The sequence below is a fragment of the Eutrigla gurnardus genome, assembly GCF_963514095.1.
Source record: "Eutrigla gurnardus genome assembly, chromosome: 12".
Lineage (NCBI taxonomy): Eukaryota > Metazoa > Chordata > Actinopteri > Perciformes > Triglidae > Eutrigla > Eutrigla gurnardus.
In genome coordinates this window covers 8475151-8498942 of record NC_139926.1, presented here as the reverse complement: position 1 = coordinate 8498942, position 23792 = coordinate 8475151, and the positions used below count along the sequence as shown (strand labels likewise).

Below are 23792 nucleotides of genomic sequence, written 5' to 3'. Positions count from 1 at the left end.
ATCAACCAATCACGTGTGGAGCAGACATATTCAGTATACACTAAGGCAAACTTTATTATTCCTTTCAACATTGACAAAGGCAGCACATTCAGCAGATTCACTCCTTCTGTGAAGATTAGATGCTGTAACCCCGGTGGAACTCAAATTCACTCAAAGCATTTAGCTAAAAGGAAACTCAATAAAATAGCTTACAGGAGCTTATAGGCTGTAGAACAGTTTCCCTCAGACAGACAGCAGCTCTGGATCAGTAGGATCCCAGTAGTCCGTCCTCTACCTGCATGGATCTATACAAACCTGGAACTGTCCCAATTTGTGTCACTGCTGGTCTGGATGCTTTTGACACAAAGTATTCACAGGAGAGTATTTCACATTTTCGTGTAATTTAGTGGTCACGGCCCCGGTGTGTGAAGGCCTTTTCTCGTTGTGGTAATAAATGAAAGAAAGCTCATGAATAGCAACAGAGAAAGGTTGTCTCTCTGGAGGGACAGACATGGAATAGATGTTGTGTGTACAACATAAAATCACAATCCGGTTGACAAAATTACATATATTGGGAACACATATGAAGAATCCAGAAGGACATTGGGCAACTTCATGTGTTTGTCCAGGGCAGCAAGAACTGACACAAAATATAAAAATACCGCTTATGAGTTTGTTTCATACACATTTACATCTCATGGAAATGAGATGTAAAAGGACAACGTTTCTGTCAGAGTTTGAGCTGCCAAACACACACAGGAACGAGCACAAGCATGTTTTTCCATTGCAAAGATAATGTACTTTAGCTGTTTGCACAGACTGTACCGGCCACACGGAATAATCCACAGGAGCTTGTTTGGAAGAAATTAAAGAAACTGTTCAGAGAGGATTTGGGATTATCCAGACAGAGTAACCAGGAGATTGTTCCTGGTTTAATTGTCAGTGCTTTGAGCAACACAAACACAACTCCATGTGTCTTCATTGTATAAGATGAAAGCAGAAATCTCAACATTTAGGCACATACATGTTCTTTTTGTTCTTTTGTTTTGGTGAACAAAGTAGAAAAAATAGGTTCTCTGAGAGACAGACAGAGAGAGAGGAGAGAGCCAGGGACAGAAGGAGAGTCAGTTAGAAGAGTGGAGGAGGATTATAAAGCCTCTATAAATAAGAGAACCTGGTCACACAGCACCCACCAGCTTATCGCTCAATACAATGTGAATGGGCGATGTGAATAGAATCCTCTTTCTCGTGATATCTGTTTTTAGAAATATGTATTAAGATATATAAATATACACTATTAAACCCATCCTTGCACTTCCTGCTTGACCTCAATCCCATCCGACATCTTTAGACTGAACTGGAACGCCAGAACTTATTATCTCCCGACATCAGTACCCAAACTCACCGATGCTCTTGTGTCTGATTGGGAGAAATCTGTTATAGCAGGAGATTGTTAGACGGTGGAGATGATTGTTGGAAGTTGGCTGAGCATGAAGACCAGAAGCAAGGAGCTTGACTCTTGTAAAGTTAAAATAGACGCCTGACAACGTTTAAAGCTAACCATCATGTTGTTTCTTAAATATGTACAAAAAACAAAACAAAATACAAAGGACCATTCTTGGTTTTTGAGGGAGTTGCCGACTCCCTTGATTGCCTGACTGTCCTCATTCATACCAGCGATGGCTAAACTAGATCATATTGGTTTGGTTAACAGGTCACAACCTCAACTAACCGGCCAACTAAACTGGAGAGACAGTGAGTGTGATTACAGGCAGTGGCAGGCCAGTAGCATCGCAGTGGGAAGCCTGTGGCAGGCGGCGGGACAGTGGCACCGGTTCAGCACCTGTCGAGAAGCTGTCGAGTTGAGACGCCTCCATTGACTTGCTGTCAACTGGGCCGGGGCCAAAATTCCCGTGAAAAACCACAGAAGGCTGCAAAGGCGGTCTTGCCAACCGAACGCAAGTGCACCCAGTAATGTTTGTTGACAAGAAAGCCGTCTGTAGTCACAGCGAGGAAAGGCCCAAATTGTCATTTTTACACGTCCGGTTGTACGGTTTAAACAAACGAGACTCACCATGATAGTGAGCTTTAGCGTTGCTAGTAATCGTACTTTTGAACTTGGGAGATGCTAGCAGTTTCCCCTGCTGACAGTGTGTATGCTAAGCTAAGCTTATTATCTCCTGACTCCAGCTCCACACTTTATAGTCAGACACACATGAAGTATCACATTTCTCTTCAAACTGTAAAATATTATACTTTACATGGGTATTTCCATTTTATGCTACTTTATACTTCTACTCCACTCCCTCTCAAAGACAAATCTTGTCATTTAGATTGTTTACAATTGTGGATTACAATTTTTCATCCCTTTCCTGTCCAGTTAAAACCATGTGTCTCTAAATTTGCTTTTGTTCTTCATTTTTCTGATGAACTGAAGGATGAATTGTTCCTTCATTCATTGAGAGAATCCGCCTTCTTCTTAAGTTAAATATACGATTTAAAAAGCCTCCTGGATCAGCTGCAAAATGCATCGTCACCAAGCAAAAAAACGTGGCTGTTTTTCTTTTTAGAGGTACGTGGATCTCACAGGACAGCCAGCGTAACTACAAACATATGATGATCTTAGTGAATATGATGCTGTCGATGAAACTACCCAACAATATAAAAAGGACTTCAAATTAGCACAACCTTAAACAGTAAAATACAACAAACGGATTGATGCAGCAGTGATATTAATCCAAAAACACCGCTAAATGTGGAACTACTTCTTTAACAACTATGGCTTTGTAAGACGATACTTAACATTCAGCAATGGGTGTAACTTCTGCAGTGCTGATTTTGTGGATGCAGTTAACGGAAAAGTGTAGAGAATTCATTCATCTGAAAAATGAAGGTATTGTGTGACACTAATCTAATTCTGATATCGCCATAAAACACTCCTCGCTCATTCGTTTGCAAAATTTCCCACATCGGTTGATTAGCTTCGTCAAAAAACATCTCTATCATCTCACGTGTCACTCAACACTGGAGCAGTCCCGCCCAATCAATGTGTCAGACCCCCTTCCACACACAGGCCCGCACACAAACACATCCACTCATTCACCAACAGCTTTTAATCTGCCCGCTTCAATCTCGTTGTCCTTTCCCTCCGACTTGAACTCTCTCCTCCTCTCTGTCCCTGTCGCTCTGCCATGAGTCCAGCTGTGGGCTCATCTGCCACAGTCCGTTATTATTCATCAGGCCTCTGTCGCTGTGCTTCTGTCACACACACACACACACACACACACACACACACACACACACACACACACACACACACACACACACACACACACACACACACACACACACTTCCACACAGGTGATAACCGCAAGAGCAGTTGGGGCTCTGCCAGGTGGCAAATTGCATTCTTGTATGTGCAGAAACAGAACTTTAATCTCGACAATGACCCAAAACGGCATTTCAACTGATTGACACATGTCTCTATTTTGTTGCGTCTCTGTCTGATCCACTGACAGACGCGGTTTTGCATCCCGACACCCCGGCAGCAGTTGAAAAACATTTAAAATGCTGAAATGATTTTTCTGTTCCACATTTATGCCATATTGTCTTCTTTTTTTTTTGCCAAATGCGCTTAAGCTGGGGCTGATTTCAATGGATTAAAAGCGGCAATGACTGCCATATTGATTTAAATCACAAGAGAGACAGCAGATGACGGGGGATAGGATGGGAAGTGTTTGTGTGCGTTTGGGTGTGTCACCCTTTCTGACCTTTTCCCAGCTTAGTTTTACAGCCGGAACTGTACATCTGATCTAAAAACTATCTCTCCTTTCCAGAGCACCACCGCCAGCTTCAAAGAGCAGTGTGGGCTCCCCACGGTGGCCAAACTCAAGCAGTGCATCCAGAGCCTGGCCACGAGGCTGCAGAGCCCCGAGGGCACCATGGGGGCCACCATGGTGCTGAAGGAGGGTTACCCATGTCTGGAGCCTTTGGTCAACCTCTCAGAGCCGACACGCAAACTGCTCACTGCCTACGACACGGTGAGTGAGGCGATGGTGGGGGGGACACGACTGCACCTTCTGCTTTTCATCCTTTTGTTTGCATATAGACTTCATCCACATGCATTAAACGGGGGAATCCACTTGTCTTTACTTGTTTCTTAAGTTGTTGGATTTGTGAAACGCGGCACCAACTGAATCAGGATTTAGAGATCAGTTCCACCTGAGAAAGTTCTGGCTGGCAGCACTGTCACTTTGTCTTATCGTCAGCAAACTCTGTGAAAAGACCAAAGCTAACAATGAATTGAATCCTGCTGATTGGGAATCGTCTCTGTGAGTCAGAAGTTGCACTGCGTGACATTTTCCTCAATTACAGTGAACACACACAGATTCTTTTAAGACAATCCCACCATAAATACTGCACGTAATATTAATCATTTAACACGCCCACAGTACAGTTCGTATTCATGCCGACAAAAAGTACACAATAAGTTGTATTTAACCCACATAATCAATTAATATGTCATTGAGAGCTGCAGAAGTTGGCATCGCCTGGTTCCCCTCCACAAAAAGCCGATGGGATTTTGGGTTACTGCAGAAAAGTAGCTCTGTGGCGTACGGATGTCTATGATGTTTTTATGATGTTTAACTGTTTAGTTTGCCAAGATGATCTTCGCAAATGAATACCACTTTGATGATTTCAGAGAGTAAATAATCGCCAGAAGTCTAGAGCAGATGTGAGGCTACTAATGAACTACACCACGTCAAATAGCGTCACGTCATCACCATGCAGCTTAAGGCGGATCCAGTTTGCCCTGATTACCTTTGGAAGTCTCATTTAGCCACTTTTACCACCAACACGTTCAAATTTCTAAAGCTTGTTTTAAACCCAAATCTTACTTCAGGCATCTAACCAAAAACCATTGACTTGCAAAATTGCAATCTCATTAACGGGTTTCAGGACTCCTGCAGCACTCTATCCATGTATTTATGAGCCAGGACAGGTGACATCAAGCGGGATGGAGTCTGTATGGGGAGGTGGAGGAGGAGGAAACCACTGTCCCCTGTCCCCCTTACCACAATCTTCCTCAACCTAACCTAGTTTTGTTGCCTAAATGCTGCAGAGGCTTGCATAGGTGCGCTGACCGTTATTCACGATATTATCCCGATAATAATCCCAATAAGCTCAAAACATAGTGAAACCACTTCACCTCACATTTTGTCAAAAAACTTTATTTTTAATGCATCACAGATAGAACGTATCTTTTTTTTAGTGAAGATCGTATAGGACACATTCCTGATGGCCTAGTTTTTAAATCAGGCTCTATTTTCCACTTAGCTACCATGATAGCATGATAGCTAGAGAGCTTCTTTAATTCACTTGATTATCCCGATAATGGAAATTCACCAAAATCAACTTATTGTGAGTGTGATCTGCAATAAAATCCTATATGGTCCTGTTTCTAAAGCCACCAGAAAAATGTTTGTATCGTGTTCTGCATGCAAATAACCTAAGGCATCAAATATACAGAAAGACACCGAGGTGACATGCATGGAAGTGTCTTCCACACACACACACACACACACACACACACACACACACACACACACACACACACACACACACACACACAGTGACTACCAGCTGTGTCTCCTCCCACTCCATCTCCTCTCACGTCAGATCAGGACGAATCTCTCCCACTTGTTTCAGTGCTCGGCTATTACACCTACACACACACACACACACACACACACTTTGGTACAGAGAGCGCTTCATTTCCAACTATCGCGTCGTGGTTATGCACGTCAGCGGAGCTAATGATGTTTGAGTGTGAACGCAGCACATGTGAGCCCAGCAGGTCAGTGTGATGAAGCCACGGCTGGTGTGATCTCCAGAGTCGTACATCACAACTCTCTCAGCCTTTCTGGGCACACACACACACACACACACACACACACACACACACACACACACACACACATGCAAAGGCTTAGTCACTGCACACTCACCCTCCTCTCGCCTTGCTGCCGCCTTGTAGTCTTCACTCCATCTTCGCTTCGTCTCCGCTCTGACTTCCTTCCTCCTATGCCTTTGCACTCGTTCTTTATTTAAAATAAACATGATTTGTGTGGGTTTCCAACTCACAGCATCCTTATCGATCGCACTCTTTTTGTATTTCAGAATCAGATTTGCGAGGAAGGTTTTCACATACTAGACTCTGCCTTGGTGTTGGTGCACAACAACAAACCTAGTACAATAAAAGACAAAGAAGTTCCCTCATCTTGAAGTCAATTGTTTTTTTGAACGTTAGCTTTTTACTTCTGGCAATTGCATTCAGGCTTCAAAAATTATGAAAGTGGTGTTCATTTGTGAAAAGAATGTGTAAATATTATAAGTTTGTTTGCAAAATCCTTTTCAGCTTTTTGTCGGGGGAAAATGCTAACTGAAGATGGAACCAACTTGAAAAGTTGAATAAATTATCTAAATATTTGCTGATCAAGTTCCCGTCTCAACTGGTCATTTAATTGACAAATGATTCCAGCTCTGGTGTATTTTACATGAAATAAAGCACACATTTCCCTCATTCTGATGTATTTGGTGCTTTTTGTTTGAGGCTTCAAAACTCCTGGTACCATTTGAAATAAAGCTCAATGCTTTGAAACAAGCGTAATAAATCCACATACAAACTTTCTTCCTGTCTATGCAGATGATTGCCGCCCAGAAACAGCTGATTGAGAATGCAGATGGTGTTCAGGAGCGGGTCGCTCAGGTGCAGAAGGAAGGTAAAACACACAGGAGACTGTGTTTCATATTGTGAGTTCGCATACAGCGCACGCTGTGCTTCCTCATTTTGCGTCGTATTTATCAAACCTGACAGTCACCGGGCAAACGGCTCATACGCCGCCCTCCAGCGTAATTAACGCTCCTCTAAAAGAGCAATGAATGGGCCCGCATGTATCAAACACGGAATGAGACAAAATAATGGGCAGATATAATAACTGGTTTGCACAATTAATAAAAACGGCCAGAGCAGAAACCAAATGATGTCGCCATCAGCAAGAGACGAACGACTACGGACCATCGCTGCAGGCATGTGGGTGTTCGACATTCCACCCAGACCTGAGACTTCAAGACCTGAGACATCCAGACCTGAGACATCCAGACCTGAGACTTCAAGACCTGAGACTTCAAGACCTGAGACATCGGGACCTGAGACTTCAAGACCTGAGACATCCAGACCTGAGACTTCAAGACCTGAGACATCCAGACCTGAGACTTCAAGACCTGAGACATCCAGACCTGAGACATCGGGACCTGAGACTTCAAGATCTGAGACATCCAGACCTGAGACATCGGGACCTGAGACTTCAAGACCTGAGACATCCAGACCTGAGACTTCAAGACCTGAGACATCCAGACCTGAGACATCCAGACCTGAGACTTCAAGACCTGAGACTTCAAGACCTGAGACATCCAGACATTCGACATCCAGACCTGAGACACCCAGACCTGAGACATCCAGACCTGAGACATCCAGACATTCAACATTCAGACCTGAGACACCCAGACCTGAGACACCCAGACCTGAGACATCCAGACCTGGGACATCCAGACATTCGACATCCAGACCTGAGACACCCAGACCTGAGACATCCAGACCTGAGACATCCAGACCTGAGACATCCAGACATTCGACATCCAGACCTGAGACACCCAGACCTGAGACACCCAGACCTGAGACATCCAGACCTGAGACATCCAGACATTCGACATCCAGACCTGAGACATCCAGACCTGAGACATCCAGACATTCGACATCCAGACCTGAGACATCCAGACCTGAGACATCCAGACATTCGACATCCAGACCTGAGACATCCAGACATTCGACATCCAGACCTGAGACACCCAGACCTGAGACATCCAGACATTCGACATCCAGACCTGAGACACCCAGACCTGAGACACCCAGACCTGAGACATCCAGACCTGAGACATCCAGACATTCGACATCCAGACCTGAGACACCCAGACCTGAAACATCCAGACCTGAGACACCCAGACCTGAGACATCCAAACCTGAGACACTCAGACCTGAGACACCCAGACCTGAGACATCCAGACCTGAGACATCCAGACCTGAAACATCCAGACCTGAGACACCCAGACCTGAGACACCCAGACCTGAGACATCCAGACCTGAAACATCCAGACCTGAGACACCCAGACCTGAAACATCCAGACCTGAGACACCCAGACCTGAGACACCCAGACCTGAGACTCCCAGACCTGAGACATCCAGACCTGAAACATCCAGACCTGAGACACCCAGACCTGAAACATCCAGACCTGAGACATCCAAACCTGAGACACCCAGACCTGAGACACCCAGACCTGAGACATCCAGACCTGAGACACCCAGACCTGAGACACCCAGACCTGAGACATCCAGACCTGAGACATCCAGACCTGAGACACCCAGACCTGAGACACCAAGACCTGAGACATCCAGACCTGAGACACCCAGACAGATAAACCATTCACTAAAAAATAATAAAGAACACAAAAATGGAATTGTTCCAATTTATTTTCTCACTTTTTTTTTTACAATGAATTTGAACATAACAGATCACGTCCAGAGGCGTATTACTGCATGGCTGCTTAATCTGTAACACCGGATGATTTCTGGTCCGGATAATTGATAAAGTATGATTTGTGTGGTGTTTCCTGGTTTAGACCTGCTTTTAAGAGGCGGAGAATTTCCACCACAGAATAGAGTTGACTCTCACTCACAGTTTTTGTAAAAACTGGGGAATATACATTATTATAATTAGGTGCACTTAACACTTATCCTCCCCTCTTTTTGCAGGGAACTCCCGCTTCCCCCATGACCCCACGACCCCCTGACGAGCACACTCTTTTCGCTCATGTGGCAGACAATCTGCACTTTTGTTTTTATGCGCTTGTTGCCTGATTCCTCCTCAAGTGGGCACAGTGTGTTAGTAAATCTAGCCCACAGTGAGAGATGGATGACGAGGCCATAATGAACTGAGAGAAAATGGTTTTGAAGAGCTCTCATTAATAAAAAGACTGCGGTGCACAAAATGCCTGAATCCTAAAAAAAATTCTCCATATCTGCAGATCAAACAGGCAAACTAACTAATGAGGGCGGCTCCTGAGAGAGTCTGAGCCTGTCAGTAAACAACGATACACGTGGAGGTATCCTTACTGCTCGCTGGACAGTTTGAGTCTCAAACATTCGTTAGTATGGACTTTTAATTAGAAGGGAACCAAAGTCGCTCTCATTTTTTGTACTTTTTGGAATGAGACAGTTGTTTTTTTATAAAAGCGTGATGTTTATAATAAATCTGCACGCAGCGGTTCTGTGTTGCATTAATATGCAGGTGTGATGCAGCATTCACAGTGGGAAGGTTTGCTTCTACACAATTGAGCCTGTGTATTATTTGACCTTCTCACTGGCTTAGATAACTCCCGACCTTTAACCGACGATGTAAATGTCACAAGGGACGGCGCTTCGCTTTGGCGTAAATATGTAAATCCAGACTCTGGCAACCAGTCCGTCAAGATATGATTCAAGCAAAACCCACTCGTACATAGCAACCTGGGTTTGAATAGTTGATGCCCACTCCTGTAAGCTGATGAACATGTCGCTGTGTGTCTGCAGGGATGGACTTCCACGAGGAGCTGTCTCGGCTCGGGGAGAAGGAGGGCCTGAAGGGACGCAAGCAGAGCAAAGCTGTGGAGAGTTTCACCTGGAACATCACTGTGCTGAAGGTGCTCATGAGGATAGAAATATATACTCAGGATTTCTAGTGTTCGAGTCGTAATGTGCTTTTTCCCTTCCATTTTATATTAAGTATGTCACGTCCGAGACTCACTTGGAGAGGAGAAGCTGATTGTCTTCTGCAGATTTAATCGGAGTTCAGCAATCAGGCTGTGAATTTCTCATTTGAAAAGAAGAATTCAGCTTTTCACAGTCCACCCTTATGTCTTTTGTTCTGTTCATGACTGTAACTTATAAGTGCAACTCCACTTTCCATACAAAGTTGAATACGATAAAGAGGAACAAAGTCACTCTATGGTTCAGAGCAAATTCAAAATGGTTATTTATTGCATGGTGGCATCTATTGGCTTGTTGCTAATTATTCATCTTTGCAAAAAAAAAAAAAGAACATTTTAGTCACTACTTAAATTTGACATGACAGACCACTTAAGCACCCTGTTAGCTTTTTTGCAATGAATCAAAAGCATTAAATTGTCTGTCTTTAACTATATTTAACTGAAGAGGTGTGATTCTGATATGAGGGGAAAGAACAGATGAAACCTGGCTCATAAGAAGCCATTAAATACACTCGCCACTAAAACATTTGGATCTGCTCGATTTTGGATCCAAGAAAAGGGAAGAGCAACTTTTCAGCCTCAACAAAAGCATCTACTTGCTTTACTTGAAATGCATTGCATTCATGCGTCTTCCTGTGTGCTGCAGGGTCAGACCGATCTGTTACGGGGAGCCAAGATGGATTCCCTGGATGCCCTGAGGCAGCTGGCTCTGGCCTGCGAAGCCTGTGGACTCACCTCCTCCTCTTCCTCCAACTCCTCGTCCTCCACCTTCTCCACCGCCGAGCTGCACTACTCCTCCCACCCTCTGTCTGGCCGCCGGAGCAGCACCCACGGCAACGGCCGCATCTGACGAAAAGGGAGTGGACTTACAGAAAGTAACGAGACGAGGAGATAGGAGAGCGAGAAAGACAGGGGGGGGGGGAAAGTGCAGGTATTAAAAGCACCACGGGAGGCTGGCAGAGTGTATCCCTTTATACAGTGCAGTATGTGTCTAGACTAGCCTAGACCAGAGCAGTATATCTGTTAAAGCCTTACAATGAGTTCATCAGTTTATCACCGGCGGTCCCCGGCCTGCAGAGAGGCTTTTCATGAATGTCGTCCCCATGCTGTGGAAAAGAGAGCAAAGACTCTCCACACGGGGTCCCCGAACCTTTGACGGCACCTGCTTACTTTTCTGTGAGAAAACGTGTGATCCTACAGTGTGACTCTGCGGGTTTTCCCTCATTAGAGATGAGATGATAGACCCCTGAATGGTTTGTGACAACGGGGCTGTCGTGGGGCGGATGTTTACGGTCCTGTTGTTGTTCAGAGGCAGAATGCAGAATGTAGAGCTGATGGAACAAGGTATTCTCTTCCTCAGCATTTCAGCTCGTCCCCCTGGGAAGGCAACACACTTACCTGTGTGTGTGTGTGTGTGTGTGTTTACAGTGTTGTTGCTGGTGGAAGGGGCTGGAAGAGATTTATTGACAGGATGTGACCCACAAAAAACACACAGGTGGAAACTTATTAAAGTAGTCTATATTTTTAGTGTAATACTTATTTTTTTAGTTTTATCGTACTCCTACTTTTGTTTTTAACTAGAGTTAATTGGACTTATGCATTAGAGTAACATAAGAGACAACAATAGAGTTCTGGAGCCCCTTAAGGAGTAGACAAAGCTTTTAATCCATTTACAATGATGTCACATAAAGTAAGCCTTGAGATCATGGATGGATTACTGAGCTGGCCGACTGTCAGGAAGCCCCCCGGCCCTCACCTACAAACTGTCCCTCACAGAGACTCGTACCAACCAGGAAGAGACTCAAAATGACCACAAAGAGACACACAAAGACTACAAAGAGACCAAAACGATGACAAAGACATGCAAAGAGTTCAAAAAGAGACACAAAAACCGTCAAAAAATACAGTAAAGTATGAGTGATTAAAAAGGAGGTTTGGGAGTTTGGAAATAACAGCAGATTAGCTGAAACACCCACCGGAGGTGACAGATTCTGTGGATTTCTAAACTTTAACCAGAGTACACCAAATCCCCTTGAAATAACCAGCAGCAGAGCACACACACACACACACACACACACACACACGGGGGCTTGGGCTCTTGTTAACTCCACCTGATGGCCTTTGAGCCTGTTATGTCGACTCCAGAGAGGGGACGACTGAAACACGAGGAGAAGAGGAGGTGGAGGTGGAGGAGAGAGATGGTAATTGGAGGAGTGGTGGACGTGTGTGTTGATACCGTGGTACTACATGTACATGTGAGGGATCATGTAACCTCCTCACATGTGGGGTCATGGAAGCTTTGAGTCTGTACATGTGTGTGTGTGTGTGTGTGTGTGTGCAGCGTTGATGAAGTACACTGTATTGATGTAGCAATAACACTGATGGTAAGTGACGAGGAGGCTGTGTGACTCAACGTGGTCCTGACTGAAGGATTGAAAACAAGATGACTAACTTTACAGCGCGATGCTTCTACATGTGTTTGGAGTCCAACAGGTGCTACTGGTCATGGCTCAGCGTCGTGCTTACCTGCGAGTGATGTTGTTCCTCTTGGCCTTTGAGTGTAACTGCGTGTTTCTTAAAAAACAAACAAAAAAAAACACAGATATTTGTTCTTTTAACTTTTAGCTTTTGTACTCACATTCTCGTATCTCGTAACGCTGCGATGTTCTCTGGTGAACAAACAATGTATTTCCCATGTGGGTGATTTTCAGGATTTAGAATGAGTTGAAGGTTCATCATTAGTCCATGTTTGTTTTTCTTAGTTCCCAAGCAGTTAACATGTTTTATGGAAGATTTATTTCATTCTAAAAGATCAAGTAGGGCAGGTGTGTTAGGAAAGGGTCCGTTTGATTCATTGCATTGGTAATGTGATGGAACTGAACATGGATTTCCACCTAATCATGCAAACGTGAACAAAGCAGGCCTGAGGCTGACGGGCGACTTGAGAGAACGTTTGAACAGAAGCCGCTGCAAATGTTTATTCTGCCCTTTGAGGGAGGCAGGAAGGTGGGCCGACGAGGATCACAGCGAAACATCGTTACATCTCACCAGCTGATCGACCCAGCTGGTCCACAGGATGTAATGAGAAACACTGAAACATGGGCCACGACACCGGGGTCTGCTGACCCCTCTTTAAGTGCTTGTGCAGGACTACTGTTATGCTCTGAATGGCATCCTGTATTTTTGTACTCTGTTCTGCTGCCTTTCATTCATCTCCACATTCCTTTCCTTTTAAAGAAATACGATTAACCTCTTTCATACCTCCACTTTTCTCCATCCTGTTGTTGTTGGCTGCAGGTGGGGAGCTGATGTTCTGAGTCATCGCCACAGGAGGATGTGAATGTTTGTGCGTAGACGACTTGTATTGAAGAGAAAGCAAAGGTTGAAGGATAGAAAAAGAACCTTTTCTTAGATTATGAAGAGATTATCATGGCCTGGATGACTGAGCATATAGAAGGAGAGGAGGAAGGGTCTGATATTGGACTCACTTTGATTGTGTGTGCGGTTGGCTGGGCACACCTGCAGAGTATCATAATTGGCCGGGAGCAATAGACAAGAGTGACAGCACCTCTTGTCTTGTTCTATTTATACCATCCCAACTCGCTGGAGGCCGAGAGATGTGTGTGCATACGCTGGTGTGCTCACGCCTGTCATGATACCCCGGTGCCCTAATTCCTGGCCTGATTGTGCAAACAGGTTCTCCCACATACACACTCATTGCCAAAGGACTTGCCATGTTTCCTCTGAAATGCGGAGGGACTCCGCTGGCCCTGAGAGGCGTGCTCAAGAATATGAAAACTGCAATCTTCAATAGGACCTCTCTGGGAGCTCCGCTTACCTGCAGGGAGGACCTCTCTGCATTAATGATGCACCATGTCCAGTAAAACAAACCGCAGTATTATCTTTCTGTGTTCCGGTTTACATGCCCGCTGACACGGAGAACACAAAGAGCGGACAGGCGATACGGCGGAAGACGGAAGTCACAGGGTTTACCTTTTGTAGGTGAACATGAGGGGTCAAGGGGTCACGTTTCAGTAATGAGCTCTTTTCTAGTGAAGTTGAACCTCGTTCTGAGAATAATTCATTAGGTACGTACTATATTTACAAAGAAGTTCTCAAGGGACTGACGACTGCATACAAAGCAACGTGTAATTACCTGTGTTTTGGCATGATTTAATCAAATGACTGAACCATTTCATACACGTACCAGTGTATTTGAAATATATGTATCAAAAACTTTTTACTTTGACATTTTCGATTGTATGGCGAGCACTTCTGTTTTGGAAACTGCTCAGGAATCCTGTTTTTGACTTTAAAACGAGGACCATACATCCTCTGAGTGGCCGAGGTCTTGTTTGTGGTTGTGATGTTTCATGAGGCTGGGAGGTCCCAACAGGTCACTTTGCACGGTAGCGTCAAGTTTCCAAATATGGCTTCTATGGAGACTTCAGGCAGCTTTTGGTTGCAGTTAATATCAGTAGTCAGCACGCAGACTTTCTTAAAGTCGCTTAAATGTCGTATTGTGATGAGGCAAATGAAGGTAACTGAATTGGGACATGCACAGCATTGTGTTTGCAAGAAGACAGTATCTGTCTCACAAGCAACATTTTCATCATTTGTTCCATGGAGCTCATGGATGATTGATTTCTCCACAGCAGTCCATCCTCCCATTGTGTTGGCACACAATATTAAAAGCTCAGCGTGATATTCACGCTGATGGATCGCCTGTTTCAAGTTCCTAAAGTTTGTGAAGTTCTGGAAAACAGTCAGCAGTGAGGCTAAGTGAACGCGAGTTGCAGGAAGCGAAGCTGACTTGTGGAAACACCGGCCCTTTAAACATTCAATAAGTAGGGTTTTTAGGTAAGAAGCATTTTTTCCTATCCTTCTCCATGCCTCACACATCTGCTTTACCTGTCACCGCACTGACCTGATGATATGTTTACCTCTGCAAAAGGCGCTGCAGCCACACTCACTACAGTGCTTTATGATGTTCAGTATATTGTATTTGGTTTGCAACTCAATGCTGCACCCTGATGCCTGAAGTGTGGACTACCTTATTTCCCTTTATACTCTTTAAACAAAATGGAGCAGATGTGAAAGCTCTGCCGCTGAGGTGCAATGTCTGAGTTGGCAGCATGGAATGGTAGACAGGTCCATGCTACAGAGAGGGTGCTGCATTGGGATGCACTGTACCTCTGTTACCCACGTGTCTTAACCTCTAGCTCTCTCTGTGCTCGTCAGCGTGTGATGCTATCTTTGCAGACCGGTGGTCAAATTGTGCTTCACTTTCATTTGAATAATTGAACGAGCTGTTTATACCTGCCATAGTGATGTGGACAAAAGTTGCGTAAACAAATGGAAATGTGTAAAGGTGTACTAGGTTCAATATTAGCCGTGGCATCTGCAGTGTCTGTTGCTGACGTGCGTCTGCACCGCTGCCCTTTAATCCAGTGTTGTTCCCTGTTCTTACAGTCAATGTATGTTTTTGTAAAATAGAGAGAGAGAGAAAAAAAAAAGACCAAAAGAAGAAAAAAGTATTTATTGAAGTGTGTTTTAAAAAACATAAATAAATATAATTAATTTAATGGACCTTGCTTTTATTTTGAAAAGCTACTGTGTTTTCTATCTGACAAGTAATCAAGAGTAACAAGAGTATGTATCCCAGACTAAATAAAGTTATCTTTTCCTGACCAAATGCTCTTGTGGCCATTTATCTTTCAGTCTCATACGTGTAGTCTTTTTCCTCTTCCTGTCCCCGTTGTACTGTTACTCTCACATGACATCGAATCTTACGCACACATTCACATCTCTAATAATAAGTGGGGCAGGTTCAGGTTCAATAGTATATTATTGAATACAATTTGGAGGTTTAGGTTAACCATTCATCTTTTCCAAGTAACTACCTTTATAAATAAGTAAAACTTAATGGCTTTTGCAGATTTGGGCTATTTTTACTGGCCCCCTAACGGGCCTTAGTTGGAATAATTTGCAAATGTCTTACCTGTAATGATTGCACCTGGTCAAAAGTGATTACTGATGCATTTAAATAGGAATAAACAAAGGATTGTGTCTGAAAACTAAATATTTCAACTGTATGGGCAAGAGTGTGTATGCATTTATATAAATAGGGTAGACTAAAGAAACACAGCATTACAATTATTTAAGTATTTAGAAACACTAACTTGAGGATTTTAATCTCATGCCACTCTATGGTTATAATCTACAATTCAGACGGATGTATTGCACATTTTGCATTACATCTGAAGGTTTTACGTAGAAGTACGGATTACTGCTGGAATATTAGTTGATCAAACAAATTCACAGAATAATAATTGGCAACCCTTTTGATTATAATTTAGTAATTTTTCAATTCATTCATCTTTTCAGGATTTTGGTTTCTCAAATGTGAAGAGGTTATGATTAAAATGTTTTATTTCTTTTTCCATAATTTGGGATTTTTCAGGTTTAGACTGTTGTTCATTAAGAACAAACAAACATTGTGAAGGTGACACAGTGGGCTCTGGGATTATCTACCGCTTATCCTGTATTCAGGGTCGCGGGGGGGCTGGAGCCGATCCCAGCTGTCATTGGGCGAAGGCAGGGTTCACCCTGGACAGGACGCCAGTCTATCACAGGACCAACATGTAGAGACCAACAACCATTCACTCTCACATTCACACCTACGGGCAATTTAGAGTCATCAATGAACCTATCCCCATCCTGCATGTCTTTGGACTGTGGGAGGAAGCCGGAGAACCCAGAGAGAACCCACGCTTACACGGGGAGAACATGCAAACTCCACACAGAAGGAACCCGGGCCGACCCAGGAATCGAACCCAGGACCCTCTTGCTGTGGGGCGAGAGTGCTACCCACTACACCACCGTGCAGCCTATGTTGTGATGTCATTTATAACAATTTTTTTAGATAATTTGTACAACAATCAATCCATTAATGGAGAAATTATTTAGTCAACAAATAAAATGTTGTGAAATGAAATTAAAGTTTTATACATTATGAGTAGGCTTACTCAGTAAGGATTTAACATTTTCTCCATTGATGTGCTACTTTTAGTTTTATTTAAGTAGGCTTACATTTCCCTAATTATATTTCCTTAAGCAGTATTTTTTAATGTAGGACACATTTTTTGCAGTGTGCTTCATCCGGGTGATTTGCCGAGTGGGAATGAGCATTCGAACTCGGAAATCCGTCATAAAACAACCAAACAATGTTTGGTAAAACCATTGTTTTTTATTTAATATCCATATCTGTGCAGGACTACGGAAGCGTATTGCATTCACTTGAGTAATTTTTTTTTGGTTTGTTTTTTGGAGTAATTATTTCTGTTTTTCTGAGTAATTTATTTCTTTGGTCTGTTTTTCTGAGTAATTTATTTCTTTGGTCTGTTTTTCGGAGTAATTAATTTTTTGGTCTGTTTTTCGGAGTAATTTTTTTGGTCTGTTTTTCGGAGTAAATTTTTTTTGTCTGTTTTTCTGAGTAATTTTTTTTTGTCTGTTTTTCGGAGTAATTTTTTTTTTTTTCTGTTTTTCAGAGTAATTTTTTTCTGATTTTCTGAATAATTTTTTTTCTGAGTTTAGACAGCATTTGAAACAATAGACGCATTCATTCCTTTGTGAAAGCTCGATAATGGAGGCCAACATGACCGACTTGTTTAGTTTGATCAAGTTCTACTTTGATCTGGGATTAAGACACTGGGAGATAGTCCTGTCTTTGAGTCATATAGATGGTATTACCATAAGTGTATCCACTTTACGCAGGCACCTGAGGACTTTGCGGCTGAATAGCTGAAGATGGGGCATGTGTATGCAGGAGTCACTACAGGTCCATGGGAGTCACTTGCAGGTTCTCGCGGGAGTTCGAAGTATCGCGATAATTCAGAAAAAAAATTACTCCGAAAAACAGAAAAAAAATTACCACGAAAAACAGAAAAAAAATTACCACGAAAAACAGAAAATAAATTACTCCGAAAAACAGGAAAAGAATTACTCAGAAAATCAGGAAAAATAATTAGTCAGAAAAACAACCAAACAAAAAAAAATTACTCAGAAAAACAGACCAAAAAAAAATTACTCAGAAAAACAGACCACAGAAATAAATTACTCAGAAAAACAGGAATAATTACTCCAAAAAACAAACCCCAAAAAAAAATTACTCAAGTGAATACAATACGCTTCCGTACAGGACAACCGTTTTTCCACCCAAAGAGACACTTTTACCAACGCTTCAGGTAAGCTAGCTTTCTGTTTACCTCCTGATAAACTGTTAACGTGATCATCTAAATCTAAACTGATGCTTTTTTGTTTTTTTTTACAACCTGACTCCATGTGTTGCTCCTTAAGACTTCTTTGGAAAACGGTTACTTTGGTGCATACCATGTTTTTGTAACCAATATAAATAAACAATTACAATATTGCTGGAATAATGAAACTATAAAAATAAAAATAAAATAAGGCCCCAAATTGAAGAAGCCACAATTTAGTAGACTGTCAATGCCCTGTGACCCTTTAGCTCTGCTGCTGTTGTTCATACAGTCTATGTTCATTATTGTCATCCAGCTGTTCAAATTATGCCACTTCCTGTTTGTCACCTTCCCCACTGCTGCTGGTATCTTGGATTTTCCCTCCTGAACGCTATTTCACAAAACCTAGACCGAGGATTAAGCTGGGATTTTCCAGTTATCCTGGCTAAATTTAGCCTTGACTCAGTTTCATGAAAGAAGTGGCACATAAGTTACCATGGAGATATCCTGTGCAGTCAGCCTGCTCCAGACCCTGGTGCCTTATCTGTCAGTCAGCATCCACTCTCATCGCTGTGTTTTTTTTTTTACAGTTATTCCATGTTCGTATCGATGTATTTTGCCTTATATTTTATGAAACTGCATTTAAATACCACATAGGCCTTTATCAGCCTATTGTTAGTATTTTAACATCGTAAACATTAGAGTTTTGAAAGGTGTTTTCAATGAAGTCAGTCCTAAGGGCAACATATAAATGTGTGGCAACTGTTTTACTGCGCTCACACAGATAGTAGGCCCATTGGAGATGAGCCAGGCCTGCGCAGAATCCATCACCGGCGATCGCTGCACAATGCATGCCGGTTAGTTTGATCCCGACTTGATCCTGACTTACTCTGTTGTCATGAACACGTGGTCAACGATAGTCTCACAAGATCAAGGCGGCCGCAGATTTTAGAGCCAGGCGCCGCAGTTGCTCTAAACCGACTGCAAGACCCAGGGCATGATGGGAAACGTCTTGCTGTCGCCCTATCAAAGAGCTGATTGGCTCTTAGTTTTGACAACAAACCGCACGTTTAGTAGAAAATGCTAATTTCCAGCTATGCTAATGCTAATGTTTAACGCTAGATCGTGGACTCAAGTTGTGCAATAAAAGTTCAGTCTGTTAACCAACATAACTCATGTGGTTGACAATAATAATAATCATAATTAAGACATGAAATAAATAATAAAATAAAAGAGGTTATTTCCATAGACCTTGTTAAAACAATAATTTAGCCTACAGTGTGTTTTAAGAGGCAGACAGACTAGCGTATTGCAGACGGAACACTTCCTGTTTATACCTTTTCAAAATAAGAGTCCCGGATATTCCAGTATAACGTGCACTTAAGCACGAGGAACTTTCATTCACCGAGACCATATAGTAGCCTACAAGCCGCTCAATAAAATAGAGTTAGTTACACACAGGAACATACAAATAACAAGTAAGCGCTTCAATGGTACAATCATGACGGTTTCATTTTAGAGCCGTGGTTCGTAAATGTAGATTTTTAGGCTTCGCTCTCAGTCTGCCACGCTTTTTCTCGTTTCTTACAGCCAGAAAAACATCCATGCCTGCATCAGTACATCTGTGATCGACACCGTGGTCTATTGAAGAAAGTCGTGAACGTGCGTTTATCCGAATGACTTACACCTGGCTTGACTTAGTGGCTCCTCTTCATCCTGGCTTGGCCTACACGAAACCTATTCAGCCAGGATACACGGAGGAATGAATAACTTGAAAGTGGGCTGAATTGATTTTGTGCAGATTTCCTCTTGACAGCAGATTGCTGCAGTGTTTCCATCGACTCACTGTAAACAGGCTTCTAGTAGAAGGTCATCTTTTATATTGGCTTTACTCGTGTAAACATCACTTCACAACTTCTGCTGTTTCTCATGTTTACTTGCTTGATTTTCTGTTTACACATTTGTATGAGCATTGTTGGAGGGAGCCTGGGATCGAAGAAGTTCACAGCCAACGATTGCTTCACTGGAATTGTTGTGACATTAAATAACTTTAACACTGATTAGGTTTTGACAAAGCTTCTCAAAAACAGGTGGTGCACATTTTAATAAATAAAATAGCTGCTTACATAAAAAAAGTTGGTTCATGCATCACTTTGCTATTCTGCTTACAGTATTATAATTACTTCTAAACTTCTGATATATTCTACTGCATGTGCTGCTGCTGCACTCATTACCAATTGTAAGCTTTTTCCTGTCCTCTGCTGCTCATAAGCTAAATAACACCTTGTTAATTGCCTGCCATTTTTTTGTTGCTTAATAATCGTCTGCTGCATGACTGACCTGTCACAGCTACAGCTACTAGAGTGCATATAATAGGTTTATATGGGCTTATCAAATTTATGCTGATAAGCAAATCTACTTGTGCCCCCATTTTGAGAAAACCCTGTTGGATGTCGTTGATGTATAAATAAATATAATTAAGATGCTATTCTGAAACTGCCAAATGTTTCCAATTGAGCAGTTTCCAATTAAAGATGCAATTATTTACAGTAACACTTATCCATGGCTATGGTCAGTGGTCACAGCAATGATGAGACCGAGCTTTCTGTAAAATCAGTAGATTGTAGACTGTACATGATGTTACACTGTAAGTCCAGGAGAGGGAGCCAATCATCAAGCTATTTTCCTTTGGGTCTGTCTCAAAAATCATTGCATAGATCAACCAGGCAATTCTGTGCAAATAATTCATCAACATGGCTTTCTTTGGTGTGTAATGCTAATATTTGTACATAAATATAATTATTTTAGTCATTTTTAATTAAGGTTTTAATAATGACATGGAATCATGAATGATCACTTACAAACAGCAAGTTCCTCACTTCATCAAGTTGTGTATCACGCTAAAGACTTTCTATATTAGGGCAACAACTAACAGTTATTTTCATTATTGATTAATTTGTGAATAATTTCCTTGATTGATTGACCATGTTGATGTGGTAATGATATGACATTAAACAGAGAAGCACGGAATCCCAAGAAGCTGAATCCAGCTTTATATACAGTATACAGTATATATAACATTATATAGAGCCTAATTTTGTTTTTTCACTTTTGAAAAACATGAGTCAGCTAATGAATTCTGCTCTATTTTATGTGATTGCTTTTGAGCTAAATGCCTTAAATTTGTTATGGGCATATTCCCTAATTGTATTGTCTTTTTTATGTGCATTAATGGGTACTAAAGTTGCTGTATCCCCCCCCCCCATCTCTCCCTCAGGAGGTGTTGGGCAGCAGATGGGAGGTGATGGAACTGTGTGGTAGTGTAGGCGGTGACATGACAAGCTGTCAGACCCTAATGCAGGCTAACATCTGGAGGTTGTTGGGCCTGTCACTTCTTGCCTGCTGGCAGGGTCCTCTAGCCCGGGGCCAGAAGCCACCCTGAGGGACATACACCCAGGGCCAAACCTGGGCCTCTGAGACAGGAAACAGCAGCAATAATGGTGTACGTACAGCCGGAGTCACTTTGACTTCTACGTGGAAGCAAAAGCAAAAGAAAAATCAAGCTTGTGTTGAGGGTAATAGCGACTGATCTGCAGCAATGTACGTGTGCTGCATTGAGCTAAAAATCTAGCAGGGAAATACATTTCTCCATGGTTCTGCGGCTTTGGAAGACATCTTTTCACTGTATTTATCACCGTCAACAGCTGTGACAAACTAGAAATAGACCATCATAAGAATTCTTCAGGGAGTGGGCGGTGTAGACACGACTACACGCACAGCAGGATAATATAGGGTCAGTTAAAACTGTTCGCGCCATTGAAGCACTGTGCTATTAGCGCTTCACGCTCGCCTTGAGCATCCAAGAAGCAAGTGCCTCTTCTATTTTAATGACAGCCCTCACCCAGAGGTAATTTCACCGTGATTAAAGGCAGGAGGGGGGAAAAAATCATCTCCTAAAAGTCTCTAAATTGCATCTTATTTATCCACCTTTTAACAAACTACAAAAGGCAGGCAGACAATGGCGCTGCGTGTTTCTACCTCTCCTGGCGAACAATTAGACGTCCAACATTATCTGCTCCTTCGTTATATGCATTAAATATGGCAGCAGGGAGATGACAGACTGAGTTTTAATGGAAAAGTTTAGATAAAAGAAATTAGAGTTTGGTCTGTTGTTTAGTTGGTCCATCATTTTGGTGCAGACTTAAATAACTCAACAAATATATTGCCAATAAATGTGGTACAGCTATTCATGTTCCCCAGAGGATGAGGAAGCTCATTTCAGTGATCCCCCTACTTATCCCCTAGCGTCACCACAAGGTCAAAGTTTCACTCATCCTTTGAGTTGCTGCATGTATAGCAAAGGGACTGGGACAAAATCGTGAACAGGCATTCATTTTTCTCAGAGGATATATATATCTTGATTTTTGGTATATATATACTGTGTAGTATAGATTTGATTGAAACATGCTTCCATAACTCACATGCCATTCCTGTCAGCCTAAATAATTAAATTTAATAAATGTCAGCATGCAACATGGCAGACGAAGACGAAGGTGAATATGGTAAACATTATAGCTGCTAAACATCCAGCCCCCAGTAAGAACGGCAGACTTTCAAGCAAATACGTCATAAGCCAAACTGTAGAAATACAACTTAATTACTTGATGCCATTTGACCCAAAAATATTTTCCCCATGGACTTAAAATGGGAAGAGATGCCTACAAAAAGTGGATAATGAGTTCATAAATTGTAAATCTAATTTAATCTGAAACAAACTTCAACAAAAACAACTCCACTGAGCAACGTTCAGCTTTCAACTTTTCACTAAACATCCGCATGTTAGCATACTGATACCAGCACTGTTTTTCTCTTCTTTATACTTTCCCCAGCAGGATCAACTCTTCTATCCTTCATTCTGTATCCTAAACAGGTCACATGTACATGTTATGAGACTGTTAAGACTGTCAATTAACAAACCTATGAAGAATTTCCCAACAAAAGTTTGTCAAGTCCATCCATTCTCAGTCTCAGACGACCACTGGAAAGTGTTTCTTATCGGATGAATCCCAAAAATCAGTTTGGTGAACCCGGGACGCGACGGCCGAGGCCCCATCAAGGCTGCTCGTCTCTATCAAATCACACTCTATTGTGTGAGGTGCAGAGTACGTGGATAATTACACTCACCAGAATCGCTGTTGCCCCTCTCCGAGCCCTCCCGCTCCAGAAGACCTGAAGACCCCCCACCCCCACCTGAGCAATCACATGCCATCTTCACAGACATTGTATTATAATCACAGCCATTCACAAACTTGTTAAAGTTCGGATATACCTCCCCGTAATATCCTCCCGAATCATCCCCCTACTCTATTCTTGTCATTTATTTTGTCACTTGATTGCACTCAGAGACTCATCAGTCAACAGCTTGTCAGTCAGTTAGTCACTTTAGCTCCTGTAAGAACTGCTTGGCAAATGACTGACACTTCTATATTGAATTGTCATCTTTCCACAAACAGGCACTCACACACACACACACACACACACACACACACACACACACACACACACACACACACACACACACACACACACACACACACACACACACACACTCACTCCTCTAGCTAATGTTGCTAATGTTAATAGCTTGTGCTGCTTTAATTGGTTCCTAAACGCTGTAAGCAGAGTTCCCACTG

General features: G+C 42.5%; 1 protein-coding gene across 1 annotated transcript in view; it reads left to right on the top strand.

Annotated features, from left to right (window-relative positions):
- Window positions 1–15338, top strand: part of plcl1 (phospholipase C like 1) — an 82527-nt gene extending 67189 nt beyond the window's left edge. The window contains exons 9-12 of the mRNA XM_084023310.1: window positions 3817–4020; window positions 6687–6762; window positions 9666–9775; window positions 10488–15338. Coding sequence (XP_083879436.1) covers window positions 3817–4020; window positions 6687–6762; window positions 9666–9775; window positions 10488–10691 — 594 coding nt within the window. The 3' untranslated portion in view covers window positions 10692–15338. The remainder of the gene's footprint in view (window positions 1–3816; window positions 4021–6686; window positions 6763–9665; window positions 9776–10487) is intronic.
- The last annotated feature ends 8454 nt before the right edge of the window (window positions 15339–23792 follow it).